This window comes from Centruroides vittatus, unplaced genomic scaffold, assembly GCF_030686945.1.
Source record: "Centruroides vittatus isolate TY-2023 unplaced genomic scaffold, ASM3068694v2 scaffold_861, whole genome shotgun sequence".
NCBI lineage: Eukaryota > Metazoa > Arthropoda > Arachnida > Scorpiones > Buthidae > Centruroides > Centruroides vittatus.
Genome location: NW_027122718.1, coordinates 3,351,505 through 3,378,710, shown reverse-complemented (window position 1 = coordinate 3,378,710; position 27,206 = coordinate 3,351,505). Strand labels below are relative to the sequence as shown.

The 27,206-nt window shown below is 30.7% G+C and overlaps 1 protein-coding gene and 1 long non-coding RNA gene across 2 annotated transcripts in view; one reads left to right on the top strand and one right to left on the bottom strand.

Moving 5' to 3' along the window:
• Nucleotides 1–27,206, bottom strand: part of Vps13D (vacuolar protein sorting 13D) — a 145,508-nt gene that overhangs the window by 67,480 nt on the left and 50,822 nt on the right. The window contains 10 exon segments of the mRNA XM_067288377.1: nucleotides 4,900–5,170; nucleotides 7,942–8,205; nucleotides 10,628–10,762; nucleotides 12,437–12,890; nucleotides 19,252–19,825; nucleotides 22,095–22,248; nucleotides 22,768–22,898; nucleotides 23,757–23,957; nucleotides 24,260–24,420; nucleotides 26,460–26,625. Of these exon segments, the coding sequence (XP_067144478.1) occupies nucleotides 4,900–5,170; nucleotides 7,942–8,205; nucleotides 10,628–10,762; nucleotides 12,437–12,890; nucleotides 19,252–19,825; nucleotides 22,095–22,248; nucleotides 22,768–22,898; nucleotides 23,757–23,957; nucleotides 24,260–24,420; nucleotides 26,460–26,625 (2,511 nt within the window).
• Nucleotides 21,057–22,280, top strand: LOC136990045 (uncharacterized). The gene is made up of 2 exons (XR_010882998.1): nucleotides 21,057–21,520; nucleotides 22,004–22,280. It is a non-coding gene; the product is annotated as an uncharacterized lncRNA (long non-coding RNA).

The following is a 27,206-nucleotide window of genomic DNA, read 5'->3' as shown; positions in this document are numbered from 1 at the left end:
AGATCAATAATAGTCAAAGCTGGAACTAGGGATCGGATACTATAGCACCATCAATACTATCAATGTTTTAAAAATATCATCACTATCGATAGTCCAATTTTCTATCATACTTTTCACATGAAATTAAGATTTATTTTCTATCATCATAGTTTAGAATTAGTTTAAAAAATTTTTAATATCATTACTTTTGAGTAAAGCACCATCTATTCTTTCTAAGTTTAACAATTAGCTGTGTAGTTTGCAGTACTGTCAAGGAAAAGAATATTTCTGTTATCTTTAATTGTAGAATGTCCATCAGAAAAAATCTAATACTTGGGAGTATTTCCAAATTGATGAGAAAGAAACAACTTGCAAAATGTATTTTATGTAAAAAAAACTGTACAAAACATCAGGAAACACATCAAATTCAAGGGAACATATAAAATGTTCGCATTCTGTTGAATTTAGAAAAGTTTTTATTAGATTTGAAAGCTTTTATTAGCAATAATGACAACTCAGCTTCAACATCTAAAGCTCAAGATTTAGAAAACTCATCATTGAAGTGATCAATGACACGACAAGAAAATGTAAGCCAATATTTCACCAATGATCAGGATGTTTTTGATATTAATAGCAAAAAGGCAACTATTATAAATGAAAAATTGTCAATATTCATTGCATGTCATTCACAACCATATTCTATTGTTCAAGATAAGGAATTTGTGCAATTTATACACAAATTAAAACCAAGATATAAACTACCCACACCAAAATACATGGTACAATCCAAAAGTTCGGGGACTGCAGTAATCTATGACAACAAAAGCATGTATTTGAAGTTACAGCGTATGAAATGGATTTTACCAAACCACCTCTACGTGTTCAGGTTAATTTCACCCATGTCATGTGATTAAACTGTGAGCGCTGCTGTTTTTTCCGGAGATAGTTACCTTTGTTCTGTGACATAATAAAAGTGGAGTTTCAAGAACAACCTCCAACAATTCGACTTTACCGTGGTAGAATCACTGTACACCTTTCTTAGCAATTTTAAAGTCTCCATAGGTGTTTTACCTAAACGCTGACAAAATTTAATGTTGGAGGTTGTTCTTGAAACTCCACTTTTATTACGTCGCAGAACAAAGGTAACTATCTCCGGAAAAAACAGCAGCGCTCACGGTTTAATCACATGACATGGGTGAAATTAACCTGAACACGTAGAGGTGGTTTGGTAAAATCCATTTCATACGCTGTAACTTCAAATACATGCTTTTGTTGTCATAGATTACTGCAGTCCCCGAACTTTTGGATCGTACCACATATATCAGCAACATACTTGTAATCAACTTATACAAAAAGTGTACAGAAAAATTGAAGTTATGATCAATAAAGCAAAACATGTATCCATAACAACCAATATGTAGACTTCTATAATCAGTCATATTTAACTGTAGCGTGCCATTTTATTTTTAACGATATATTTACATTGTGTGTACTTGAAACACTGATGTCTACCGCTCATATATCTGAGAATATAGCAAATATGTTGAAAGAAGCTTTTTAAAATAGTCTCTAGAGGATAAAATCATATGTATAACTACCAATAATGCAGCCAACATGTTATGTGCTTGCAGTATATTAAAAATCAGGAATCTATCCTGTTTTGCCCACAGCTTATATCTTGTTGTTCAGGATGCTCTATTAGGAGTTGAAGAACTGATAAAAATAAAGAAATTTTAACTCACTTTAAAACCTTGACCAAAGCTTCTGATAAACGTTAAAATATCCAAACTGTACAAGGAAAAACAACTAAAAAAGTAACTCAGGAAGTAGTAACTCGTTGGAATAGTTATTTAAATGTGATAAGAAGATTATTGGAATTTAGAGATTATGTGGGACTCACTCTTATTTGATTACCAGAATCTCCCTTGCCACTGACAAATGAAAAAATTGTAATTTTACAAGAAAGTTGTAATTGTTTGAAACCTTTTCAACAAGCAACTAACAGCATCTTGGGTGATACGTATGTTACAATATACACTAAAAACACTAGAAAATTCTGTTACTACAGAATATAGTATAAAGTTATTGCAATCATTAAAAGGAGTATTCAAAAGATTAAATAGTTACAAAACACAAATTGTATGTGGCATTTCAACAATTTTAGATCCTTTTTAGATTCAATTTTAGATTCGAGAACCCTGCTTTTCAACTTAAGAACTACACTGGACGACAAAGAAAATAACGCACCATGAAGGACTTGTTGGATTTGAATAAAAATTGGTACGTGACATCATCATAGCTAGACAGGTATATGATTGCAACCATAAAGCAAAAACATACTTTATTTTGTGAGTAATGTTCAATACAGTGCAGGCACTAATATCCCGTTGGGTCGCCTCTAGCGCGGATACAAGCTGTGATACGCCTTGGCATGGAGGCATGAAGGTTGCGTATAATGTTCTGTGGCATATCTGTCCATGTGTGATGCAACTGGGACTCAAGATGCGTCAGATCCCGCATCTGTCGCAGCTGGCGTCCCAGGTAGTCCCACACATGTTCGATTAACGATAAATCTGGAGACCGTGCAGGCCAAGGAAGTGTGGCAATGTTACGTAGGCATGCTTGGGAGACTGCTGCAGTGTGTGGCCGGGCATTATCCTGCTGGAATAATGCTGTCGGAAGCCCTGCCATGAGGGGCAACACATGTGGCCGGAGGATGTATTGCACATATCGTTGGGCTGTGAGGGAAGTACGCATAACAACTAGAGATGTCCTACTGTCATATGTTATGGCTCCCCACACCATAACACCAGGGGTTGGGCCCGTGTGCCGCTCCACAGTATAGGCTGGGTTGGGCCCGTGTGCCGCTCCACAGTATAGGCTGGGTTGACGCCTTGACCAGCGGGCCGCCATACCCTCACACGGCCATCGTGAGCCCCCAAACAAAAGCGGGATTCGTCGCTGAAGACAACACGCTGCCAGTCGGTAGCTGTCCATGATTGTCGTGCAAGACCACTGCAGACGGAGGCGTTTGTGGGTGGCTGTTAATGGTAGAACACATACTGGGCATCGGGAGACCAATCCGCCTTCTACTAAGCGCCTGGAAATGGTGCGGCTGGATACATGGTTCCGTAACGCAGGTGCTACTGCTGCATGAATGGTAGACGACGAAGCTGTAGGCACTGTCTGTGCTTGACGTACAATGAGACGATCCTCCCGCCTGGTGGTCTGTCGATAGCGTCCGGAGCCTGTTTGCCGTTCATGCGTACCCCTACGTACCCACTGCTCATAACACATCCTAACAGTTCCATCAGAACGGTTCAGATGGCGGCCAATCCGGCGATATGACCATCCTCCTTCTCTCAATCCAACGATGTGGCCTCTCTCAAACTCACTTAACTGAGTGTAAGGCCGTCGAATGTGTCGTAAAGGCATGTCTTTCACTCAACGAAGTCACAACCATCAACACAAGAGCAGGACATATGCACAAGTTGTCACAGCGTACATCTTTATACCAGACAGAGGAAGCACTTTTCTACCCTCTGGTGGCGATACAACACAAGAACCTGATCCCAAAAGCTAATCATTTGCATATCTAGCTATGATGATGCAACATACCAATTTTTATTCAAATTCAACAAGTTCTTCATGGTGCATTATTTTTTTTGTCGTCCAGTGTATATAATTTTTCAAAAACAATAACAAATGAACTTGCAATACAATAAATTCAACTTCAATGGATACTGAACCATCTGGACTTGAAAATGAACAAGAAAATAAACTGATCTTTTTGATTTTTAAGAAAGAGTAGATATTAACCAAATACAAATATTCAACAGCAAATATAATTATTGCTTTTCAGCAGTATATCAAATGACCTATTGAGCCTTCAGATTCCAATCCATTTCAATTTTGGGTCAACAACAGTAGATATCCTTATTTCGATAATCTGAAAACAATTTATCACAAATATGGCTGTATTTATGGTTCCTCTGTCAGCTCTGAGAAAGCCTTCTCAACAGCTGGAGACATTATCTGTGAGAAGAGAAGCCGATTAAAGCCAAGAAATGCAAAATATTTAATATTTCTTTAAAAAAATAATTTTTTAATTGAAGTATAGTTTGTTTATTTATTAACAAACTCTGAATGTTTGCCATCTGACTTTATTTAACATCCATTTTACATTAATTGGTTAGCAATTGATTGTAAATAGAATAACTGATAATATCAATACTATCAATGTTTTGTATAAGAGTATCAATAGGTATTGATGTGTATCGTTATCAATAGTATCCAAACACTACCACAGTACATAAAGACTCTGAACACACCTTATACACTTTTCCAGCAATTATCTCTATTTAAAGGATTATTAATCAGGCCAAAAATGTTTGTTTTAATTAATGTCAATTGCTGGAAAAGCATGTAAGGCATATTCACTGTCTTTATAATAACAAGAACATCTTTTACCTAATTTAATAGGTCATTTTCAATTGTTGAATACATAATAAATACCAAACAAGTAAAATTTTAAACAAAAAATAACAAATAAGTTTTATTTTATTCATGTATTTAACAACGAAGGGAGACTTATCAAATTAGGTTGAAATCATTGATTATTAAACTTGTATTGATGGAGTTGCATTAAGGTGTGAATTTTTTTAGCTTTCCTGACATTTCCTCATTTTACAATAATTTAATTAGCTTAAAAACAAAAAAATTCATTAATAGAAAGTATTGTTGCTTATTCTCAGTTGGAAATTAACAATTAAACACTGCTAAAGTAATTATTTCAATTTTATTAATACAAAAACTTGTAACTTATTTTTTTCATTGTCCTTTTTTCGCTTATTCAATTTCCATAAAATAAACTACGGAAAATTGATATTATTAAAATAATAATAAATAATAATATCACACCTGTCTTTCCAAATTTTTGCAATTTATTTAATTGCAGACTGAATATATTTTGAGTGCTCAGATGATCAGGAAGTGAAGAACACTGATTAATAAAAAGATTTGCTTGAGGATAACCCATGTTAGGACAGGAAGTGGAAATAAATGATGGCTTCAAACTCGATCTTGATCTGATTCTTTTTTGGCATGGATTTTCAGTAGATTTCATGAGATATCTGTATTTTGATGTTGGTACATGTGACAGATCTTCAACCATCAACGAATGCAATGTTATCTTAAAATAAATCAATTCAATATATTTATTAATTTATTTATTTATGAATAGAATGTGAATATTTTTTAATAAATCAATAATATTAATTATCATTGAATAATTTAATCTAATATATATCAAGATCTCTAAATCCGATTTATAGTTAATTCAAACCAAACAATCTGCCTAATTATTTAATGACTAGAAACTATTTAATTAGTTACTAATCATTAAATTGGTTTGGTTTAAATTAAATTTATTCTAATATTTTATCAGATTACTTTAAAACTTCTTAACCTATCTTATGTTGAAATATTTCTCCGATACATGTCACTTCACGTTGAATTTTTGTCAATGTTAAGCCTAACGAAAATTACACGTTTCAGAAAAAAAATAATCATGGCTATTGTATCATCCAAAATTATTTATTGAAAAATGTAAAAACATAAAAAATTATATTTGGAAGTTAGTTTTAATATGATGATTATGACGAGTAGCGATATCTAGCGTCAAAAATGTTCCAATGCAGAAATGAGCTATCTTGGGTCCAAAAGTCTGGGTGTTTATTTTTCAGCCCGATATATCTCGAGAATAACATGGACTAGGTTAAGGATATTTATATTGTTTCAGAACTAATTTATAATTAATTTAGAAAATAACAGTAATAACAAATTAAATGTAATATAAATGAGTTTAAAAGAGAACACTTCAAGAATAGAACTGAAGAGACCCAATCAAAAACCACTTACAAACATTAGCATTAACCATTATTTTGTAAAATTATCATTTTTTAATAATTTAATATTTTATAATGAAAATTGTTGTGAATATTTTTATGAGAAGTAAATTGGCATTTATAGATCATTAGATAGGTAAAAATTTGGCTTGAATCTAATTCCAGATTTTTGTTTATTATATAAGGAGTGCCATATTATTTTAAAAAAATGAAATTTTTAATATCTGAAATAACAAATTTAATTTAATTAATATCTGTATTAATGAATTTTATCACCAAAACTTGTCCAAATAGAAAGTGTTGGCCATAAAGTTATTCGAACATCTACTAACATTATGAAATTAAATCATTTGTGTTGCCACTGATCATATGCTGTCGTGTGTCGGCTAGTTACGTCTTCCAACAATTTACCAAATTTTTCTCAAAACATTGGATTGGTATGCATGCCTAATTTTTTATGTTTGTTTATATACAATATTTTATAATCTTACTATTAAACTTTTGATTATGGCATACAGTATATCTTTACAAAACTTTGTGTGATTATAGATATATGCTGTGTAATTGTATAGTGGAATAAGCATGAAAAATGTCACACAACCAAACAGAATCAAAGTTTTATCTATGGCACATAATCTACCAATCACCACAAGTCCAACTCCAAACTCCATCAAACTGGAACTGCCACCACTATTTCTTTCTTGCTTTGAAGATTTAATCAACAATTGATTGCTTACAGCACATTTTTATTTAAAAGTTTGCCATAATCTCTATATACACTGATAATAGTTATATATCTATTACAGACTTTCCTAATTAGTTTCATGTTTATAGTTTTGAAATAAAAATAATTCCTACTCAAGAGAATAATGATGGCAGTACATCTGGGTTTGTTACAGAACAGTTCTATTCAGTTCTAACAGTCTTACCTTATAAAGTTTACTTTAAAAAAAATTAAGAAAATTTTTTTAATTAAATTTTTACAATATATAAATTGTTTCCCCAAATGTCCATCTCACACACAGAACAATCAACATCATTAATTTAAAATAATTCCTTGTTTCATTAATACATACTGATTACTAAATTTATTCTTGCTATATAAAATATAGCCTAAAATCATTATGACACTTTATGCATCACAAAAAAAGTAACAACAGACGTGGCTGACTGGAATCAATGAATCATTACAAATTTTTAGACAGACAAGTGAAGCCCCCTACTCTTCTAACCTTATAAATATATAACTATAATGAAAACAAATACAATTAACATTGCAACTTAAAAGAAATTTAATACAATATATATATATATATATATATATATATATCAGATGTATATTAGCAGCATGATCGTGCCACATGCTATTAGCATTTCAACAAATCAACAATAAGAAAAAAGATATCAAGAAAGTTAATGAACATTTTTGATCAACAAATCTTGAGATTAATTAGTTTGTACTGATTATATTTAATATTTTATTACATTCAATTAGTAGGGTAGATGTACCAGTTTTGGCCAGTGTAATACCAGTTCTGGCCAGAAAACAAATTGAACTTAAAAATATAATCACAAATGAAACAAACTTTCATTGTTAACTGTTCACACAGTTAACAATGGAAGTTTGTTTCATTGGACAGATTTGAATATGTGATGATTATATTTTTAAGTTAAATTTGTTTTCTGGCCAGAACTGGTACCCTACAATTTCAAATGGTATGCAACATTTGTGGAATGCATTAAACATGTTAACTGTAAGATTACTATATTAATATACTAATGTTATATTTGTTATATTGTTTGAATCATTAGCTGCAAACATAACATCTAATAACATTCTAAACATGGAAAACACTTGTTAATTGAAAAAGTTTAAAAATTAGAAATCATAACAATATATTACACACATACAAGTAGTTATTATATTTTACCAACAATAAGTAACCTAAAAAAAATTTTAAGTTTTAAAGTTACTGTGATAAAATATGTAATTACATTATCATTCACATTCTGTAAATATCAATACATCAGAAAAAAAAATATAAATTAAATTTACCTGAATGTTTTTTACAAATAACTCCTCTTCCTCATAATTCAATACAAATTCTTTAAGTGTGACCAAAACTAAAGATTGTTGAACTGTTTCATAACCACTGACTAATTCTATTGTCAAGTCTGGCATCAGAAACCTTGAATGAACAATCTTGTTTGAAGTATTTAATTTATCTTCCTTTTTATGGAAACTTTCAAATGATGTATTTTCTTCATTTTTCACACTTATTAATGGACTGTCACTACTGACTGAAGTTTCTTCATTTGGCTACATAGTTTTGATGTAATGAAAAGAATGTAAAAAAAGTTAGCAAATTATTTAAATTTTCATAAAATCTTAAGTTGTTATGTATTAACAAAATTATTTTTTGAGAGAAATTTGTTATTGTTATATGGGGTGACTATAAAGTTCTTTATCATGTTTAGAAATTAATAACCAAGAACCTAATGGCTTTAGGAAAATAATCAATTATATAGTTTAATAATTAATATAATATAATTAGTTATATTTATTTTTTCAATGTTCATTATGTCCTTTAAGTGAGGACTTTCAAGATTGAATACTTCAAGAAAAAAGAGACATTGTTCAATTAAAAATGGCTGAGAATATTTACACAGTAAAAATATGCAGAAGAAACTAAAATGTCTTCACTTTTTGTCACTTCCTGGTGATTAAGACATGAAAAAAATGAAGACATTTTAGTTCTTCTATGTATTTTTACTGAGAGACATTGTTATTAACACTTTCCTGCAGGAGAAATGTCAAAATCTTCAAATCTGATACATAATTTTAAAGTATACAACACTGAAACATCTAGATAAATCTATTTTTTCATATACAGTGGTACCTCAGTACTCAAATTGCACCAAACTTGAACAATTTGATATTTGAACACATGTTTGGGAAAAAAATTGCTTGGTACTTGACAAAACAAACATGACCTGCTAGAGCAAATTTTTGGTTATTAACAAAGGTTTTAATTTTAACTTTATTTTTATCATCCTTAAAAAAGTTTTCTATAATAAAAATGAGTACTAATTTAAAAATAAAATAAAACTGTAGTTGCCTATCTTTACCAAACAAAATTATACTCGATCTAGTTTGTTTTTTTACTTAATGTGTATGAAACTCAATTATCATGTTTTGCAATCATTCCAAGTCAATGAAGTGTTTCAACAATACACATCTGACACATTGTGATTTCTTGCCAGTCCACCAGCTGTTCTTTGTCAATTTTTAACAATTTCTTCCTGCAATTTTTCTTCATTGACAGCTTTTTGATGCTTTTCCATTGTTTGCCCTTTATTTCAGTTTTCTGAACGAAACTTTTGTTCCATCTGGAAAATTCTGAACTAAAGAATAAACATAAATAAATAACAACTAACCCGTTACAAAGCTATACATCCACAAGAGCCGAATTATCGGGCTAGAGTTGGCTATAATAAATAAATAATTAATAAGACAATTTGGCACTAGAGCTCGGCGTTAGGCGCCATCTCTTACTAAACTTAATAATTATAATTAAATTAAATAAATAATTTTAAAAATTTGGAACTGGAGGAAAAGAAATCGGCCCGAAGCGGGACTCAAACCCGCAACTTCTGCTATCCGTGCAGACACGTTACCAGTTACGCTACCCGGACCTTCAGTCCGATCGCTTATATATACTGGAGGAGGTGATCGGACTGAAGGTCCGGGTAGCGTAACTGGTAACGTGTCTGCACGGATAGCAGAAGTTGCGGGTTTGAGTCCCGCTTCGGGCCGATTTCTTTTCCTCCAGTTCCAAATTTTTAAAATTATTTATTTAATTTAATTATAATTATTAAGTTTAGTAAGAGATGGCGCCTAACGCCGAGCTCTAGTGCCAAATTGTCTTATTAATTATTTATTTATTATAGCCAACTCTAGCCCGATAATTCGGCTCTTGTGGATGTATAAAGAATAAACAATGGAAAGAATATTCAAAATTTGGGAGACTCTTCCCCATACAAATTATGATACTTTTTACCCCATATGTTAACCGTTTTTACTGTTCATATAGCATTATATCCTTTACAAAACTCAAAAAACTTAATATGCCTGATATGCATTTTATCTGCAGACATTTCAACTTGATTTTAAGCAAACTAAATGTAAAGTAAGGAGTTTTAAAATAAGCTTCTAATCTAAGAACACAATCACACATTAGCAATAATGTGCTAAATTTACCAACTCCTTTAATTAAATCACATATCTATGTTAAGTAATGACAGCTGTTAAAAATACTCAAAAAATTCAACCCAATAAAATTAAAATAGGCATGTTTTGCTACTATGTATTCTGTATGGATATAGTTCAAAACCTCTTAGAGAACCTTCTTATACAAATCTCCAGTAAGTTATCACTTTTAGAACCTTTTTTATATAAGAAGATTCTCTAAGAGGTTTTGAACTATTGTATATGGATATTTTTTTATTTTTTTTATGGCTTATGGTTAGCTTCTTGCTAAATTTGTGTTAAATTCAAGTTAAAATGCTTTTGTAAGTGTATCTTATGGGTCTGGATTGGATTAATCTAATTTACATTATTCCTTGCAGAAAAAATTCATTTGGTAATCAGACTTTCGAGATAAATTAAGCTCAAGTACCAAGGTATCACAGTATATTTAATTCAATATTTCAAAATATAACTGTATTTAGAAAAAATATACCTCATGAAATATTTCTGTTGGACTTTTATCATCATCAACTGCATTAAATGTCAGGTTATGTAGAGTATCCAATACCTGGTTGTACTGAGAATTTGTCAGGATTATTTTTAGAGGAGTTACAACACAACCACAAATCTGAAATTAAAATATATATATATATTATTTATTTAAATGAATAAAATTTTTTAAAACTTTAAATAGTTCTTAATAACTAAAATACAATACTACTTTTTAGCTGTAACAGCAATATTAAGTAGTCTTATATTAGCAAGAATTCGGATTTTCAGTTTTTTGTAAGCAAGACAATATTTCTTGTTAAACTATGTTTTTAATTCTTGAGATAGTTTAAAATGTTCATTAATTTTTTTTATAAAATTCAAATATTTATAAATTATAAAATTGCTAGCCTTTCTGAATTCAAATTCTGAAAATATTCTTTTAATGTCTTTTGTAAATATTAATATAAATTTTAAATAAATTAATAACAATGTAATATGATAAAATATGGACAAAATAAAATAATCTAATTAAGAGATAATAATTCTGTTCCAAAAATTTATTTTCTAGACTTTAACTACTGTGTTTTCTTGATTCTAATGTGCACCTGAAAAAGTTAGCTTGCAAATGTAATGCACACACTATGTCACCAAACATGCAGCTGCAAGAAGTTAATATATTCAAACAGCAATAAATTCATTTTGGAAAACACGCATTTCCATGTTCACAGTGCTTCACAATGTTTCTGAATATATTCATTTATGACTCCATTATCAAATACGAAAGATCTGCCAAGAACAACAAAATAACAGTCAAAATTACCTACAATCAATATTTTAAAAGCTTTCACATTGGTGTGTGCTAGCATAAAGTTTTCCAGATACAGAGTATCGCACTGAAATATCTGTATACATGTTCTTCAGTGTTGCTGATATAACTCTCTGCTTAAACTTAGCTTCATAAGAGATGAACTTAGACTGTGTGTTGGATATTGTTCACTTGACTTGTTGTTCAAAATACCACCAAATTGTAATTATACTATTTGAGTTCCAAAATAAGTGAAAGGAACATGTACTAAGTCTATGCTGACAACACAATACATATATACAGTGCCAAGCAGAGAAAGAAGTAAACAAAACAAATGAGGCTGCATTAAGTCAACTTTGCACCCAATTCTAATGCATACTCCAATTTTTGAGACAAGGAAAGTCCATGAAAAGATGCACATTAGAGTTGAGAAAACACAGTAACTAACTTACATTCTATTCTAATTGTCATAAAGTTTGTCAACTATTAACAATAATACTCTGAATAAATGTAAAAATCCTAAACTACTGGATTATTTTCTCAATTACATCACTGCTTATTATGTTGTATCCATCAATATCAAATAAAAACATATGGATTTTGTACTTTAAATAATATATAAAATATTTTTTACTGAAAAACTAATTATATAAAATAATTTATCTTCAGGTTTAAATAGATCATTTTTTATATAACTGGTAACAAGGAAATGTTAAATCAGAATTCTATAAAACTTTCTAAAAATATTCTTATTTTGAATCTACAAAACTTTTAAGCATGCCTTTAGAATTCAAAAATAAAATTCTGCTTATATGAGTTTTTCTTGAAGTGATAAGTAATTTGTTGAGATAATGTATGACTTTTTCAACATCATATAAATTAATAAAGTGAAAAAAATCATGCATTAATGCCATATTAAACATGTAATAACTTACTTTATAATTACTACAACATAAATAAATCAAACTAAATAAAAAAATGAATGTAAGTATTAAATTAAATTACCTCAAGGAGAGATTTTTTCTGCTTTGCAATAGGAGAAAAATCATTAATTATATCACTTCCAGGCCAAAACTGTTCATTGTCTTTTACTAAATTGGTATTTATAGAATATATGGTATTTTTTGTATTGATTTCTATCACTGTATTATGAAGTATAGGTTTACCAAATTTAGAGCTATTATATATATCTAAAACTGAATAATTTGTTGTCTGATTCCCATTAACCTTTGTTTTTTCTAATAACTTTATATTTTCTTCAATGTTGAGAGAAAAAAGATTCATGTCTCTAATTTCAACTGCTACGGTACTGGTATTTAATAAATCATTAAAATCCGACGAGGTGGAATTTGTATGGTCATTCTTGACGGTAATCTGTCCAAGATGAACGACAAGAACATCGGGACTATATGGTGCAGATGGAAATATAATGACTGGAGTATGTAAAAGAATGTCCAATCTGTTAAAAAAAAAAACAATAAAAATAAAAAAGTTGTTTTAATTAATAAAAATTATATAATTTAAACTAAGGATAAACAGTAATAAAGATATACAGCAAAAATCAATATTACTTCATTTGTAATTCAAACATGCTTCAAATACTAATGATAATGAATAATCAAATTAATCTAGGAGTTAGTCTAAAGAAATTTCACTATTTTCAAGTGCAGGAAAATTCATATTAAATCTAATCAAAAACTGAATTACAAGGTTTATACCAAAAGTAAAGAGCAACAATTTTTGTTTTTTTTATAAATTAATAGCTTTTATTGTTGATAGACGAGTACTTCATGTTAATCTATTCACTTTGATACCTTTTTCTATGTATATCCGTTTATTTGAATACATTTTTCCTGTCATTCTGGAAGACTGAATATACTTCTGCATTCATCTATCCAAATGTACTGAAGCAGTTTGTTTAATTGTCTTTCTGTTCTCATAGCATTTGTCTCACATCTGATGTTTCACAAATCCAAAAAGATTGCAATCAAAGTATTCTGAATCAGAACTGTAGAAGGAAAAGAAAACTTTCCATCCTATTCTCTGCATTTCTTTCAAAGTGAAATGAGCAGAGTGAAATCGTCATGCTACAAGGTAATCCTTTTTCTATATGCCATGCATGACTGAGTTTCTTGTGTCTGGATGTAATGAACAGCATTTACAATTTCTTTATCTTGCAGAATTTCAATCAGAATGCACCCTCTTGCATCCCAAAAAAGTGCCCATAAACCTTTGCAGTTGGTGACATGGTTTTTTGGTTTCTTTTTCGTTAGTGAAGTCAAGTGATGCCACTTCATACTTACACACTTCATTTCAGGTTCAAAATGGTAAAATTGGTTTTTGTCACCTGCCACAATATTGAACAAAATAACTTTTTCATTTCAATATCCATCAAGCAGTTGTGATTCAATGCTTTTGGACTGAGCTTCGTGATCTTTGGTCAGTAAATGTGGAATCCAGCAATCACAAATTTTCCAATATCCTAAGCATAATCTGAACTGCATTGTTCCTTATTCTTAACTTATGCAACTTTGAGCAAAACAGTGGCAATCTGTCATTCCTTATGATCTCATCATTCCTTTTCTTGTTGTATGTATTCAATTGGACAGTTTAAGGATAACTGGTACAAAGGCTAATCTTTAATACTTGCGTTTTCCTCCTTAAATTGTTTCACCTATTCTCTAACACATCCAGTACCTATGCACACTTCTCCATAGGCATGCTGAAGTTTGTAGCAAACCAAAAACCAATAAAAATAATTTTTGAATATTATTTTAGGATTTACTAAAAAAAAAAAAACACTATTGATAAAATTCTCTCTCTCATGAGGAATATAACAGCAGCACGTTGATGGAATAAAACATCACTTTCAGCCATTTTGTCTTACATCTGTGTGATCGTGTGATAAATAAGCTAATGATATCATGAGTCACTCAAAGGTGCAACAAGAGATGGCACTGCCTGCCAAACAACACTTGTTCTTCTGTTACTAATGATTTGCATGTAATGTGGTAATGTTCATTACCTTCGGTATGATGCTCATAAATTTGGAAAAAATTTTTAGTTATATATAGACAGACAGACATATATAAGACAGTTTAGATACATAGAGAGTAACAATAGCATATGAAATATAAATCGAACTCACTTGTGCCTATTGACCGGTGTGAAATAAATAACTTCAATTCAACGAACGTTTTCTGGACGCCTTCCGTGTCCTTCTTCAGGTTAACTGCTGGATTCTATTATTTTTAAAAAACTGCGTTCCGATCTTTTAAGAACAAATTCAAATGAAGATAGTTCGAACGCGCGATGACCATCGCGCATGCGCTATATCTGTCGTGCTCCTTGTCGTACTGTATCATATTCTTTTTAATCTTTGTATTCTTTTTTATCTTTGGGTCACATGATTTCATGTGTTATCGGACCCAAATAAATCTTTATGCATCCTCTTGTAATAAAGTTTGCCAAGCAAGCGAAAGAGTTATCTCGTCGCGTGAATTAATGCATGTTGTTTTAGTTTGCGCTTTATGTATCTCTATCGCTTCCAGCCATTTGAGGTGTTCCATCCGAGTCGTTTTAGTTATTAGCGTGGCCCCCGCGAAGTCCACATTAATGCCCGGTTCAGAAGCGTACACTGCAAGCGACGTGGTAGCTCTGTTGTATCTTATATCCGCCTCGTGTTCTTTAACCCTGACTTCCATAGAGCGTTTCGTTGATCCTATGTAGATCAGATCCCTATTAAATCTCTCGTCCTTTATCGGGATTCGGTATACTCCTGCCATTCTATTCGGGTCCGATGGGTCCTTTCCGTTACGTAACAAAGTGTAAATGGTTGGGCCTCTCCTATAAGCAACGGTGACCTTACGTCTCCTTGCGATAGACGCGTATACGGATTTCAATGTCGGGTTATACGTGATGGGTATTCTCTCCATCTCCGTGTTTTGGTTGTTACTTTGTGCCACTGCAGGTGCGTTTTGGCTCATTCGTGCTCTTTGGCGTTCCGCCATTCTTGGAATAATGTTGCGGTAGCCGTGTATATCCGCAATCTTCTCAATATGTTTCAACTCTTTCTTAAGCGCTTGTTGAGTGGAAGAGTGCGTGTATGCCCGTCTGACCAATGATCTAAATGCTGCTATTTTGTATTGGATCGGGTCGCATGAGTCACTCGGGATGTATGTGGGGCTTGCACATTGTTTGCGATACACAGAGGTATGGATGTTGTGCGAGTCAATCCTGATATCCACATCCAAAAAATGCACATTGGTATCACTATGTTGCTCAACTTCGATTGACAGACCATACGTGTTATCATTCATCTTTTCTACGAATTGCGCCAAGTTCGGTGTTGTCTTCCATACGATGATGACGTCATCTATATAACGTCTGTATAGTAGGATATCGTTGGTGAATCCCGGGAGTGTTTTGGATTCGAGTTGTCTCACCACCAACTCACACAAGTCCCCTGACAGTGGACTTCCCATCGGGACACCCCGCGATTGTGTGTATGTTACATTTTTAAATTGAAACACCGACCCGTAACACATGAGGTGCGCTAATTCCAACACATTCTGGTGGAGGGCTGTGTCATTTACTTTCGTAAACAGGAAGTCTCGAAGTGCGCAAAAGCACGGTGGTATCTTGATGGAAGGATACAACGATTTAAAATCCAGCACCGTTATGTAAGCTGGGGAGGTGATCTGTTTCAACTGAATGATTAATTCTTCCGGATTAGAGATGGTGAACTGATATCCGCTCATGTGTGGAACAAGGAACGTTTGTCCGGTTGTGGTAACCAAGGCTCCCACCCGTAAGTTGGAAAAAGCGATTCACAACATAATTGTTCCACACATGAGCGGATATCAGTTCACCATCTCTAATCCGGAAGAATTAATCATTCAGTTGAAACAGATCACCTCCCCAGCTTACATAACGGTGCTGGATTTTAAATCGTTGTATCCTTCCATCAAGATACCACCGTGCTTTTGCGCACTTCGAGACTTCCTGTTTACGAAAGTAAATGACACAGCCCTCCACCAGAATGTGTTGGAATTAGCGCACCTCATGTGTTACGGGTCGGTGTTTCAATTTAAAAATGTAACATACACACAATCGCGGGGTGTCCCGATGGGAAGTCCACTGTCAGGGGACTTGTGTGAGTTGGTGGTGAGACAACTCGAATCCAAAACACTCCCGGGATTCACCAACGATATCCTACTATACAGACGTTATATAGATGACGTCATCATCGTATGGAAGACAACACCGAACTTGGCGCAATTCGTAGAAAAGATGAATGATAACACGTATGGTCTGTCAATCGAAGTTGAGCAACATAGTGATACCAATGTGCATTTTTTGGATGTGGATATCAGGATTGACTCGCACAACATCCATACCTCTGTGTATCGCAAACAATGTGCAAGCCCCACATACATCCCGAGTGACTCATGCGACCCGATCCAATACAAAATAGCAGCATTTAGATCATTGGTCAGACGGGCATACACGCACTCTTCCACTCAACAAGCGCTTAAGAAAGAGTTGAAACATATTGAGAAGATTGCGGATATACACGGCTACCGCAACATTATTCCAAGAATGGCGGAACGCCAAAGAGCACGAATGAGCCAAAACGCACCTGCAGTGGCACAAAGTAACAACCAAAACACGGAGATGGAGAGAATACCCATCACGTATAACCCGACATTGAAATCCGTATACGCGTCTATCGCAAGGAGACGTAAGGTCACCGTTGCTTATAGGAGAGGCCCAACCATTTACACTTTGTTACGTAACGGAAAGGACCCATCGGACCCGAATAGAATGGCAGGAGTATACCGAATCCCGATAAAGGACGAGAGATTTAATAGGGATCTGATCTACATAGGATCAACGAAACGCTCTATGGAAGTCAGGGTTAAAGAACACGAGGCGGATATAAGATACAACAGAGCTACCACGTCGCTTGCAGTGTACGCTTCTGAACCGGGCATTAATGTGGACTTCGCGGGGGCCACGCTAATAACTAAAACGACTCGGATGGAACACCTCAAATGGCTGGAAGCGATAGAGATACATAAAGCGCAAACTAAAACAACATGCATTAATTCACGCGACGAGATAACTCTTTCGCTTGCTTGGCAAACTTTATTACAAGAGGATGCATAAAGATTTATTTGGGTCCGATAACACATGAAATCATGTGACCCAAAGATAAAAAAGAATACAAAGATTAAAAAGAATATGATACAGTACGACAAGGAGCACGACAGATATAGCGCATGCGCGATGGTCATCGCGCGTTCGAACTATCTTCATTTGAATTTGTTCTTAAAAGATCGGAACGCAGTTTTTTTTTTTTTTTTTTTTTTTTTTAAAAATAATAGAATCCAGCAGTTAACCTGAAGAAGGACACGGAAGGCGTCCAGAAAACGTTCGTTGAATTGAAGTTATTTATTTCACACCGGTCAATAGGCACAAGTGAGTTCGATTTATATTTTAATAACACCGCCGGTGTGTGGGATGTGAATAATATATATAATAGCATATGATCCATAAACAACAAATAGCTGAAGTTTGAAGGATGTATACATAAATACACTTGAAATGTACATGGTGAAGTGAAGTAAAATGAATTTTTCTGAACAACAGAGTACAGTCAAACCTTGGTTTTCGAATGACTCACTTTTCAAACAAATCAGTTCATAAAGAGAATTTAAAACTCATATTTTCCCTGGTTGTTGTATGATAACTTGGTTGCCAAACAAGCTACTCAGCAAGAGCCAACCACAGATTAGAGAGACACAGACGGTCAACTCTTTATACTTCCTATGTTAAAGAAAGTCAACAGCCTGACCAATCAGCAACAAAAGTACTGATTCAGAAGTTAGTGATGCCAGGATCGCTTGCATCATTAGACATCATGACACAAATCAATGATGACATTGCTATTTAAAATTAGATTTCAATTCACATACAAGAATGACACTACTTCCATTTTTCAATGTGTGCTGCAGTTGAATTTAAATAAAATTAATAAAAACTATGTTAATTGGCATTCATGTAATATAAATGGCCTCCAAGAATTCATCTTTAAAGATGCATAAGTCAAATTAAATAACAAAAATTTATTATATATAATACTGTATTATATTGCATATATGCAATATTACATTGCATTTGTAGGCATTTTTAGCATTAAATACAGCCGGAAACAAGTGAAAAGAAAGGGAAAAAAAAAGCTTTATTTTGGGGGTCTAACATGGATTAATCCATTTTATATTGTTTCTTACATGAAAAAATTTGTTTCGGTTTAAAACAAATCAGTTTTAGAACAACTTTTAGAAATGAATTAGGTTTGAAAACAGAGGTTTGACTTTATAACCAAATTAACACAAATTTTATATATTATAAAAAAAAAATCTATTTATTACATTAAAAATATTTGATTTAACAGTAATTTATTACATAAGATCATAAGATATTCCAATTCTAGAAATATTTGAGCAACATACAGCTTAGATCTTTAAATTTATTGTTGCAATATGCATTACTTTAAATGGTAAGCTATTTTGAATCATTCTTGGACAATTCCATTATTTAAATACAATTATCATAAAAAAAAAACTATAACCAAATATCAAATATTTAATAAATAATTTACTAACATATTTTAAAATAAAGATATCTAAAATAAATTGATATGATATATATATATATAGTCCAACAAACAGTTTTTCTTATCATACTTTCATTTGTATAATGAAATATTTTATTAATTTATCAATTTATTAATTTGAAATCAAAATTTCACTTACTTCAAATCTAGATAAACTTCCTCTTCTGAGAAAATATTGGGAAGATATGAACTTTTCTCAGAATTAAATTTTCTATAAGGAGAAGTGTCAACGTTCCCATTATAAACAGATACTCCTTCTATACGTTTTGACATTATTCCAATAGCAACTTCGGCTGCTGCCGATTTAATCGAGCTAACTAGAATTGACATATATTCTTTAAATTCGGTTGCACATGTAGATAATTCATATAGCAGTTGAGGAGAATGTGTATAAAACAGTGATGCCATTCGAATTTTCACTTCCAAAATTTCATTATCAGCTCTTTCGTAAGGATATTTTTCTTTACTTGAGAAAATATCTGAATTTTCATAAAAGTCTCTTGTTATAGTAAAAGCAAAAGCTTTTTCTGAATTTTCTGAATTTGTTCTAGTAAACTGATAAGATTTATATATTTCTGAGTGACTGTCATCTATGGAAGCCGAAACAAGAGGATCCTGTCCTACGCTTAAAATACGCTGATGTTTACTTCCTTCAGTAATTAGATCCAAAACTTGGAATCCATTTAGAGCACCTTGAATTTGCAAACTGGTACCTAAAATATTTACAATTTTATTATTACTATTCATTAAATTCTGTATTTTATTATATGCTAACTTAATTTTTATATTAACAGAAATAATAGTTTAATACATTGCATACCTATTTTTATTTTAATATCTAGGTTATATTTCAATTTTATCTACATATCATTAACTGTTGATCTACAACAATAATTAAATATTAAATAAATATGAAAAATTAAAATTAATGTAGGCATTCACAATCATAGAAATCTTTAATTCATATCCTCAAAGCTACTACAAATTATTTTTAAAGATTTGTAATAGGATAATATGTTATGTGAAGATAATAAAATTGTTTTTTTAAACCCATTATATTGTAATTAAACATGAAAGTTCATAATGCTTTTGTGTTTATGATAGATATGTAAAGGCATAAAGATAATACGTAGATCAAATTATTCAATACATTTTTAAAATCTTTCCTATGTAAATAATAAGCCAACACTGATTGTAAGCAGACCCCAGGAAATCAAAAATGAAAATAAATGAAAAATAAAAATTTATTAATGAAACATACAGAATACATTTTACACCATTTAATTGTTCAGTTGCTGTCATTAGATGACTCAGATTCATCGTCATTTGGTTCTTTGTCATTGTCTGGTACAGAGCATCATCATCTGTGTCATCAAGTGCATTCAAGATCAAACACTTTTTAAACACACTAGAGGCAACTTCTCTAGAAATACTTTTCCCTATATGCATACAAAATTTGCAGAAACTTCTATGGCGGCTTTTGGCAATATTTTTTCCGAACTTTCAACTACGTCAGTAAAGGGTGTCATCTACTTTACCAACTGTGTTAATGACAGATTCCAAGCTGAGGAACATTTTTTGAATGACAAAAAAAATTTAAAAGGTTGGCTTGCAATCGAATAAATATCGTACATAATTTTCGAAAAATTGAGTAAAATCCAAGATATTAAAATCTTAAAATAATTCATTTAAATATTTAAGGAATAATTACAATTTTTTTTTGTGAATTATTTATTATTTTAAAAAATAATAAGTTAATAATTTTGTGACATTCTGAGGGGATAAGTTAATTTAATTAATTAGTAATAACTTACAATTAACCTAGAAAAGGTCAAGCAATGACAAATTGCGAAAAACCCACACACATCCTATTTCTCTTGATTTCCTAACAGATAAAACCGATCAGATGTGCATCCAATTTAACAATTATTACCAAGGTTATAATACAAACCCTGACCTTAGTCACTACCGACAATTAATTTAGAATGTTTAACAGTTGTTATCTTGATTATGAAGTAAAATGAGTAACAATGCCGGATAGAAAGTGTCAATGATTCATCGAAACGTCCGATTTCTGACAGCTCTGTATAAACAACACCCAGACCCAACCCGAACTTAGAACACAATAAATCAAAGTCATCTGACGTCTCTCCTATGCTCAACATGTATAAAAGGGGTTAGAACTCAAGCCTCAGGGTGCGGACACTCTTCCAGAAGAGCAAGGACCAAAGCTTCCGTCCATTGCCACCCTTGCCTCGACCCCATCCCCCGTCCCATCTCCCGTCTCTCTGCCAGGATGATTCCGACATGGAATAAAGGAGGACTACTTTCCAACCCAAAGGACCACCAATCCTGGTGCATTTCACTGATATTCCATACAATGAGATCTAGAACCACCGGTCTATGAGGTATATTATACATAGAATTGTACAATCTCTCTCACTAGGTTAGAATCGCTAGGTAGAGTTAAATAGATGTTAAGGAGTTCTGTTCTGGAGTAGAATCATTCTACTCTTTAAGTAAGCCTTTCCTGTTTATTATTAAACTTTGTTATATGTTAATTGGGTCTCAATTTGAAGTTCCTTTGACGGCCAACGCCTCACTGACTTACCCACTGCACTCCCCACTTGATGCTTAGGGACCCCCCCTTTCCCGTGGCTAATCTCACAATTTTATACATTAAAACAGCAGACACACTATCATTCTTTTAGAATGATAGTGTGTCTGCTGTTTTTAATTCCAGGTAATTTTATGATTAGTTATTAATCCAAATAACTAATAATTTTATAAGTATAACTTGTACAATAATAAACAAATAATAAATTAAACAATAAGTATATATATATATATATATATATATATTAATATTTATTCCTGTTATTAACTTTCAGAAATGTAAGTATAAGTTTTGTATCTACAATTGACACATACAGAATAGACAGACAGACAGAAAACTAGAAATACTGATAGATGATAACTTACCAATAGAAGCTTGAAAGCGTGCACCATTCATTGTTGCTGTAGCAACTTTCCTTCCTATGTTTCTGTTCTTGCTTAGAGCATGTAATAGCAAAATATTTAAGCGATGAAAATCAAATGTTAACTCTGTTTTTGTAATCATTTTTGTTGGGAAAGCCTAATTGAAATAAAATTTTAATTATTCATCAATTCAGTTTACAATGTATTTTATTAAATATATAATATAAAATTTATAATGCATAATTTCTAAATTACATCAGATTACTATTAAGTAAATAGTAGTTTATAATAAATGTGTTGTAACATTAATAATTAGTTAATTAAATTTAAAAGTAGCTTGGCTGGTGTATTTATTTTCTCTATTTCAAATTTACAATTATTTTAGAAATTACAGCAAGTAAAATGTTCTATAAGAGTTAAATTGTCAAAGGACCACAGCATAGAGTTTAATATATTACCAACAATAAATTTAATAAAAAGTTTTTATTGTTTTAACTATATTTTTATGTTAAATGAAATGATTAATTCTAAGTATTAAGTTGATACTGTATATTGTAATATACATTTTCAGCCTAATGTCTTTCAGTGGTGAATTAAACACAAAAATATTTATAAAATGTTTCTTCAAACTTATCACATAATAAAGAAAGTTCAATAAGTAAAAAGATTGACATACAAATCCAGAAAATGTTTTCTCAAAAGACTTCATAGTTGGTTCCTTTACTGGCATTTTCTTTTTCACATTATAGTATTTTGTAAAAATTCTTTTCATAAAACTAATGAGCTCAACAATAGTCTCTTGATTTCCTAAATGAAAATAAATTATGTATAATTTTTTAAACACAAATATTACATGTATGTACTTAAACTTTACTATACAGTCTAACTTGTTTATAACGTCATCCATGGGAATGGCAATTTTTTGACATTATAACCGAGTGTCGTTATCTGCAAAGTCTATTATTATCATAATAAATTTATTATTATATGTATAAAAATGCAAACATGTTTAAATCAACTTTATTTACATTATTCTGTTGAAGTTTACATCGATGTAATTAAAAGTTTCAAAAGTTTCCTTTTATAAGAAATTTCTGTTTGTCATAACTTTCAATAATGGCAGAACTTGCAGTTTTGAGAATAATATTGAATCAATAGGCAATAAAAGGTTAAACTAATGTATGCCAATTAAAAATAATTCAATTATTTCTTTATAAACTATTTAATGTAATATGTTATATTAAAAATAATAGAATATTTAACAATTTAACATAAAGTAATTTAAAAATGAGTACATAATAACCGATCATCACGTCGTTAAAAGTGTAGCAAACCTCACTCCACCAAAGTCAGGTGGGGAGAGTACCACCCACAGTCGTTCTAGAAAGTGGACTCTGGCCCTAGGTCTAAACACGTAGTATTTTCTTTGTGAAATAAAATTTGTAAATTTGAGAGTGCTTCAAATATGACATTAAAACAGGGTTTTATGTCGTTATAAGCAGGATTTTTAACATTATCTAGTATAGTAAAGTCGTGGGACCGATAAAAATTTGACGTTACATAAGGGTTGTCGTTACATCCGAGGACGTTATAACCAAGTTAGACTGTATTTATACATAAAATTTCAATAATAATATTTATATAATAAACAAGAAATAAATATACCTGTAATATCCAAAGTATTGAACTGAACAGAAACAATATTTAATTTTTCTCCAATGTATTCATCATTCTTTTTTACAGGTATAGAATCAACACTAACAAACTCCATCATAATCAATGCATCTGTCGCTGGAATGTCTCCGGTCATTAAAAAATGGGAAGGATATGAAGACGGTGTAACTGATGTTCCTCGAGATGAATAAGCTGCAAAATATCTCAAATATTTAGATATACAATCTCTTTCTCAATAGATTATACAATATATTATAAAACAGAGAAGAGTAATTTATTATAAATTTAAAATCATATATAAAATTTTTTCATTTAAAAAAATGTGTGTGTTTTCAATTTAAGGGAAGAAACTTGTTTCAACATTTTTTTATATCTATATTAAAAACATTCTTATATTTAAAACTCATTAGTTAATAATGTATATAATTTTTTTTTAATTTATTTAAACACAGAAAAATGCTATTTCTGTTTGTTTTAAAAAATTTTAAGATTACCTTTAGAAAGAATGTTCTGGGTGGAATTAAGTGTTTCATTCCAATTAAAAGGTGAAGTTTCTCCAGATCTATTTGTTACTGGTGAAGATATCTGTGGAGGACTAGTTGAATGTCGAGAATTAGATTCATTGCCGTGAAGACTACCACTCATGCTATCCATACTAGAAGAAACCATTTCAAATAAAAATTGTATTGATTTAACTTCATCATCATTATACTTTAATTAAGAATTATAAAAAAAAATAAAAGATACTTCTTACATTCGATTAATAAAAAAACTGTAAACCAATTTTTAAATACAATAATTTTTTAATTATGTTATATTTTAATAACGAATGGAATGTTGTGTTAAAGCTTATGAGGATAAACTATTTTCTTATGCAAACCATCACCTGAAAAAATTATTTACCTTTACAATCTTAAAAAGATTCAGGGTCATCTGCTGAAATAACTTTAGTCTCAAATAAATACAACAGGAAACTGCATTAATTCTTTAGAGACAAAAATCAGAACTTTAGAGAAGTTTAAAAGTGTTCTTATAATCATTTTGAAGTTGCTATTTCTATTTGTTCCCAGATTGAATTTTGACACCACTCTAAATTTTGATAATGTTTGCAATTGTAAAATACAAACTTGTTAATATAAATAATAATGTATTTAATTTTGCTTGAGATTTTTATCCTAAATATTTTAATTATTCAATTACTACGTAGCCCGATAGTTCGATCAATAATAACTTGTTTATAATTAAAATTTTTTAAGAATTTTTAAAAAGCAAGCAAATTTATAAAACAAAAATTAATGAAATTAATAAAAAATTAAAATAAATTTAAATTTGATTATCTTTTGTGCAAAACAACACTGAAACAATTTCAATAGTTATGTCAAAAAAGAAAAGAGTTGCAATTAATTAAAAAAATTGTAATTAAGGGTTCAAAAAATGGCAAAATTAAATAAACAACAACTATTAAAAATAATTATAAAACTAAATTAATACTAAATTAATTAAAACTAAAAATAATAACAATTAAATCTCTGGCCTTTAAACAGAAACTGAATTAAAAATCAAATCAGTTGAAAATTAAAAACATTTTTAAAAACTGTATAAAAGTTCTTTTGAAATTTTCAAAATGTAAAGCAAATTAATTTTTAAATTTACGTTATTTGTGTGTGGTGGTGACGGAACATTTTGCTTATAATACATACTGTATACAGATAAAAATTACTAAAAAAAATATAAAAACTAAAACTATATCCATATTCTGTATATAACCAAAGGTTATTATTCAAAAATCAAACTTAAAGAATAGTTGTTAGGGAAGCAAACGAACCACAGTCTCTTCAACTACACATCTGAGACAAAAGCGAAGTCTTTTTTTTTTTCTATCCCTACACAAATACCTTCCTTCTCCCTTCCTTAACCCTTTCCACAAATTCATGTCGAGTCCACAGAGGAAGTTAACAGGTGGTCCTTTTGAGTGAAGGTTTGTAAATCCCACCAGCGTCCTGGTGTGACCAACTAACACTGTTTCTTTGTAAAGTGTTGGTTTCAGTTTCAGTGAGGACTGAACATTTTGCTTTTAATATATATATATAGATTTTCTATAGAAACAATCAATCTAAATAAAAAATAATATAATAAAATTTCAACTATTGTTTTGATTTTCAAAAAACCATAACAGTGCAGGCTAAAAACGTAACATAGATTAATAGTAAATCACTGTTTTAGAGAAAAATTACAAATCATTAATATAATGTAGCCAAAACTATATACAACACTGAAATATTCTGTATATGACTCTTGCATAATTGATGATGAGTGTTTTCTTTTGTAAGAGCACAAAAAAAATAATTGGTTATGTTGAACTTTCCCATTATGCCTGATGTTTATTATTTTCAGCAAATTTCTTTAAAAAATCAGTGAATTTACACTAAGTGTTTAATAAATTACATATACATAAAAACTAAGCATAATACTAATTCTTTTCCCATTACAAAAGTTATAAAAATGTCAGTTCTATCTAACAAAAATTATGCATCAAGCATTATCTCCTATCATGATTAGGAATACTTTGAAAATTACATATGGTTTCAATAAAAATGAATGCATCATCAAAATACAAGAAACTATAATTGAATAAAAGACACTGATTACAGTACATAAAATATTTTAAATTCTAATATTTAAAATCTTAATTACCAAACATTTCTATGAGAAGCAATTAGTAATTCAAAATCAGGTCCAAAGGTTTGCAATGCATCAACAAGCAATAAACTATGAACACATAATGTCATTGATGTATCATGTGGACGTTTAGAAAAACTACTTTTAACTCCAGTTACTTGTAATTCTGCTATTGACCTTTCTGAAATATAAAAAAAAAAAATCAAGTCAGAAAAAATTAAGAATTAAAAAAATAATTCAAAAATTTTCTTATAAATTTAATGGATAATATAAAATTACACTTTCTCTTGTTATCTCCTTTAAAATTATAAGTTAAAAATAGGGCAGAATAAAATATACATTAGAGTAAACATTAAAAAACTTTCATTTATAAAATAAATGAAGCTAGAAGCTTACAAAAACTGGAAGTGGGTTAATAAACAAGCAGAAGCCATACATTAAATTCCAGAAATACTTAATTGAAAAAACAAATGTTTACAACCTTCTTGATAAATCTGCTTCAGGTCTTATACACTGCATTATATAAATTAATGTTTATTATTTTAGATAATGCAGTATATAAGACCAATTTTACTTTCCATATTTTATAATTAAATATACAAAATATGGAAAATAAAGTTTTACTGAGAAAAGTATTTAAATAACACTTATTAAATTATTTATTCATATAACAAAATATTAATACATATTAACAGAAATGGAAAACTTTTAATCCATTTTTTTAATATTATAATTTCTTTTTGTTGTCAAAAAATTGTTAGA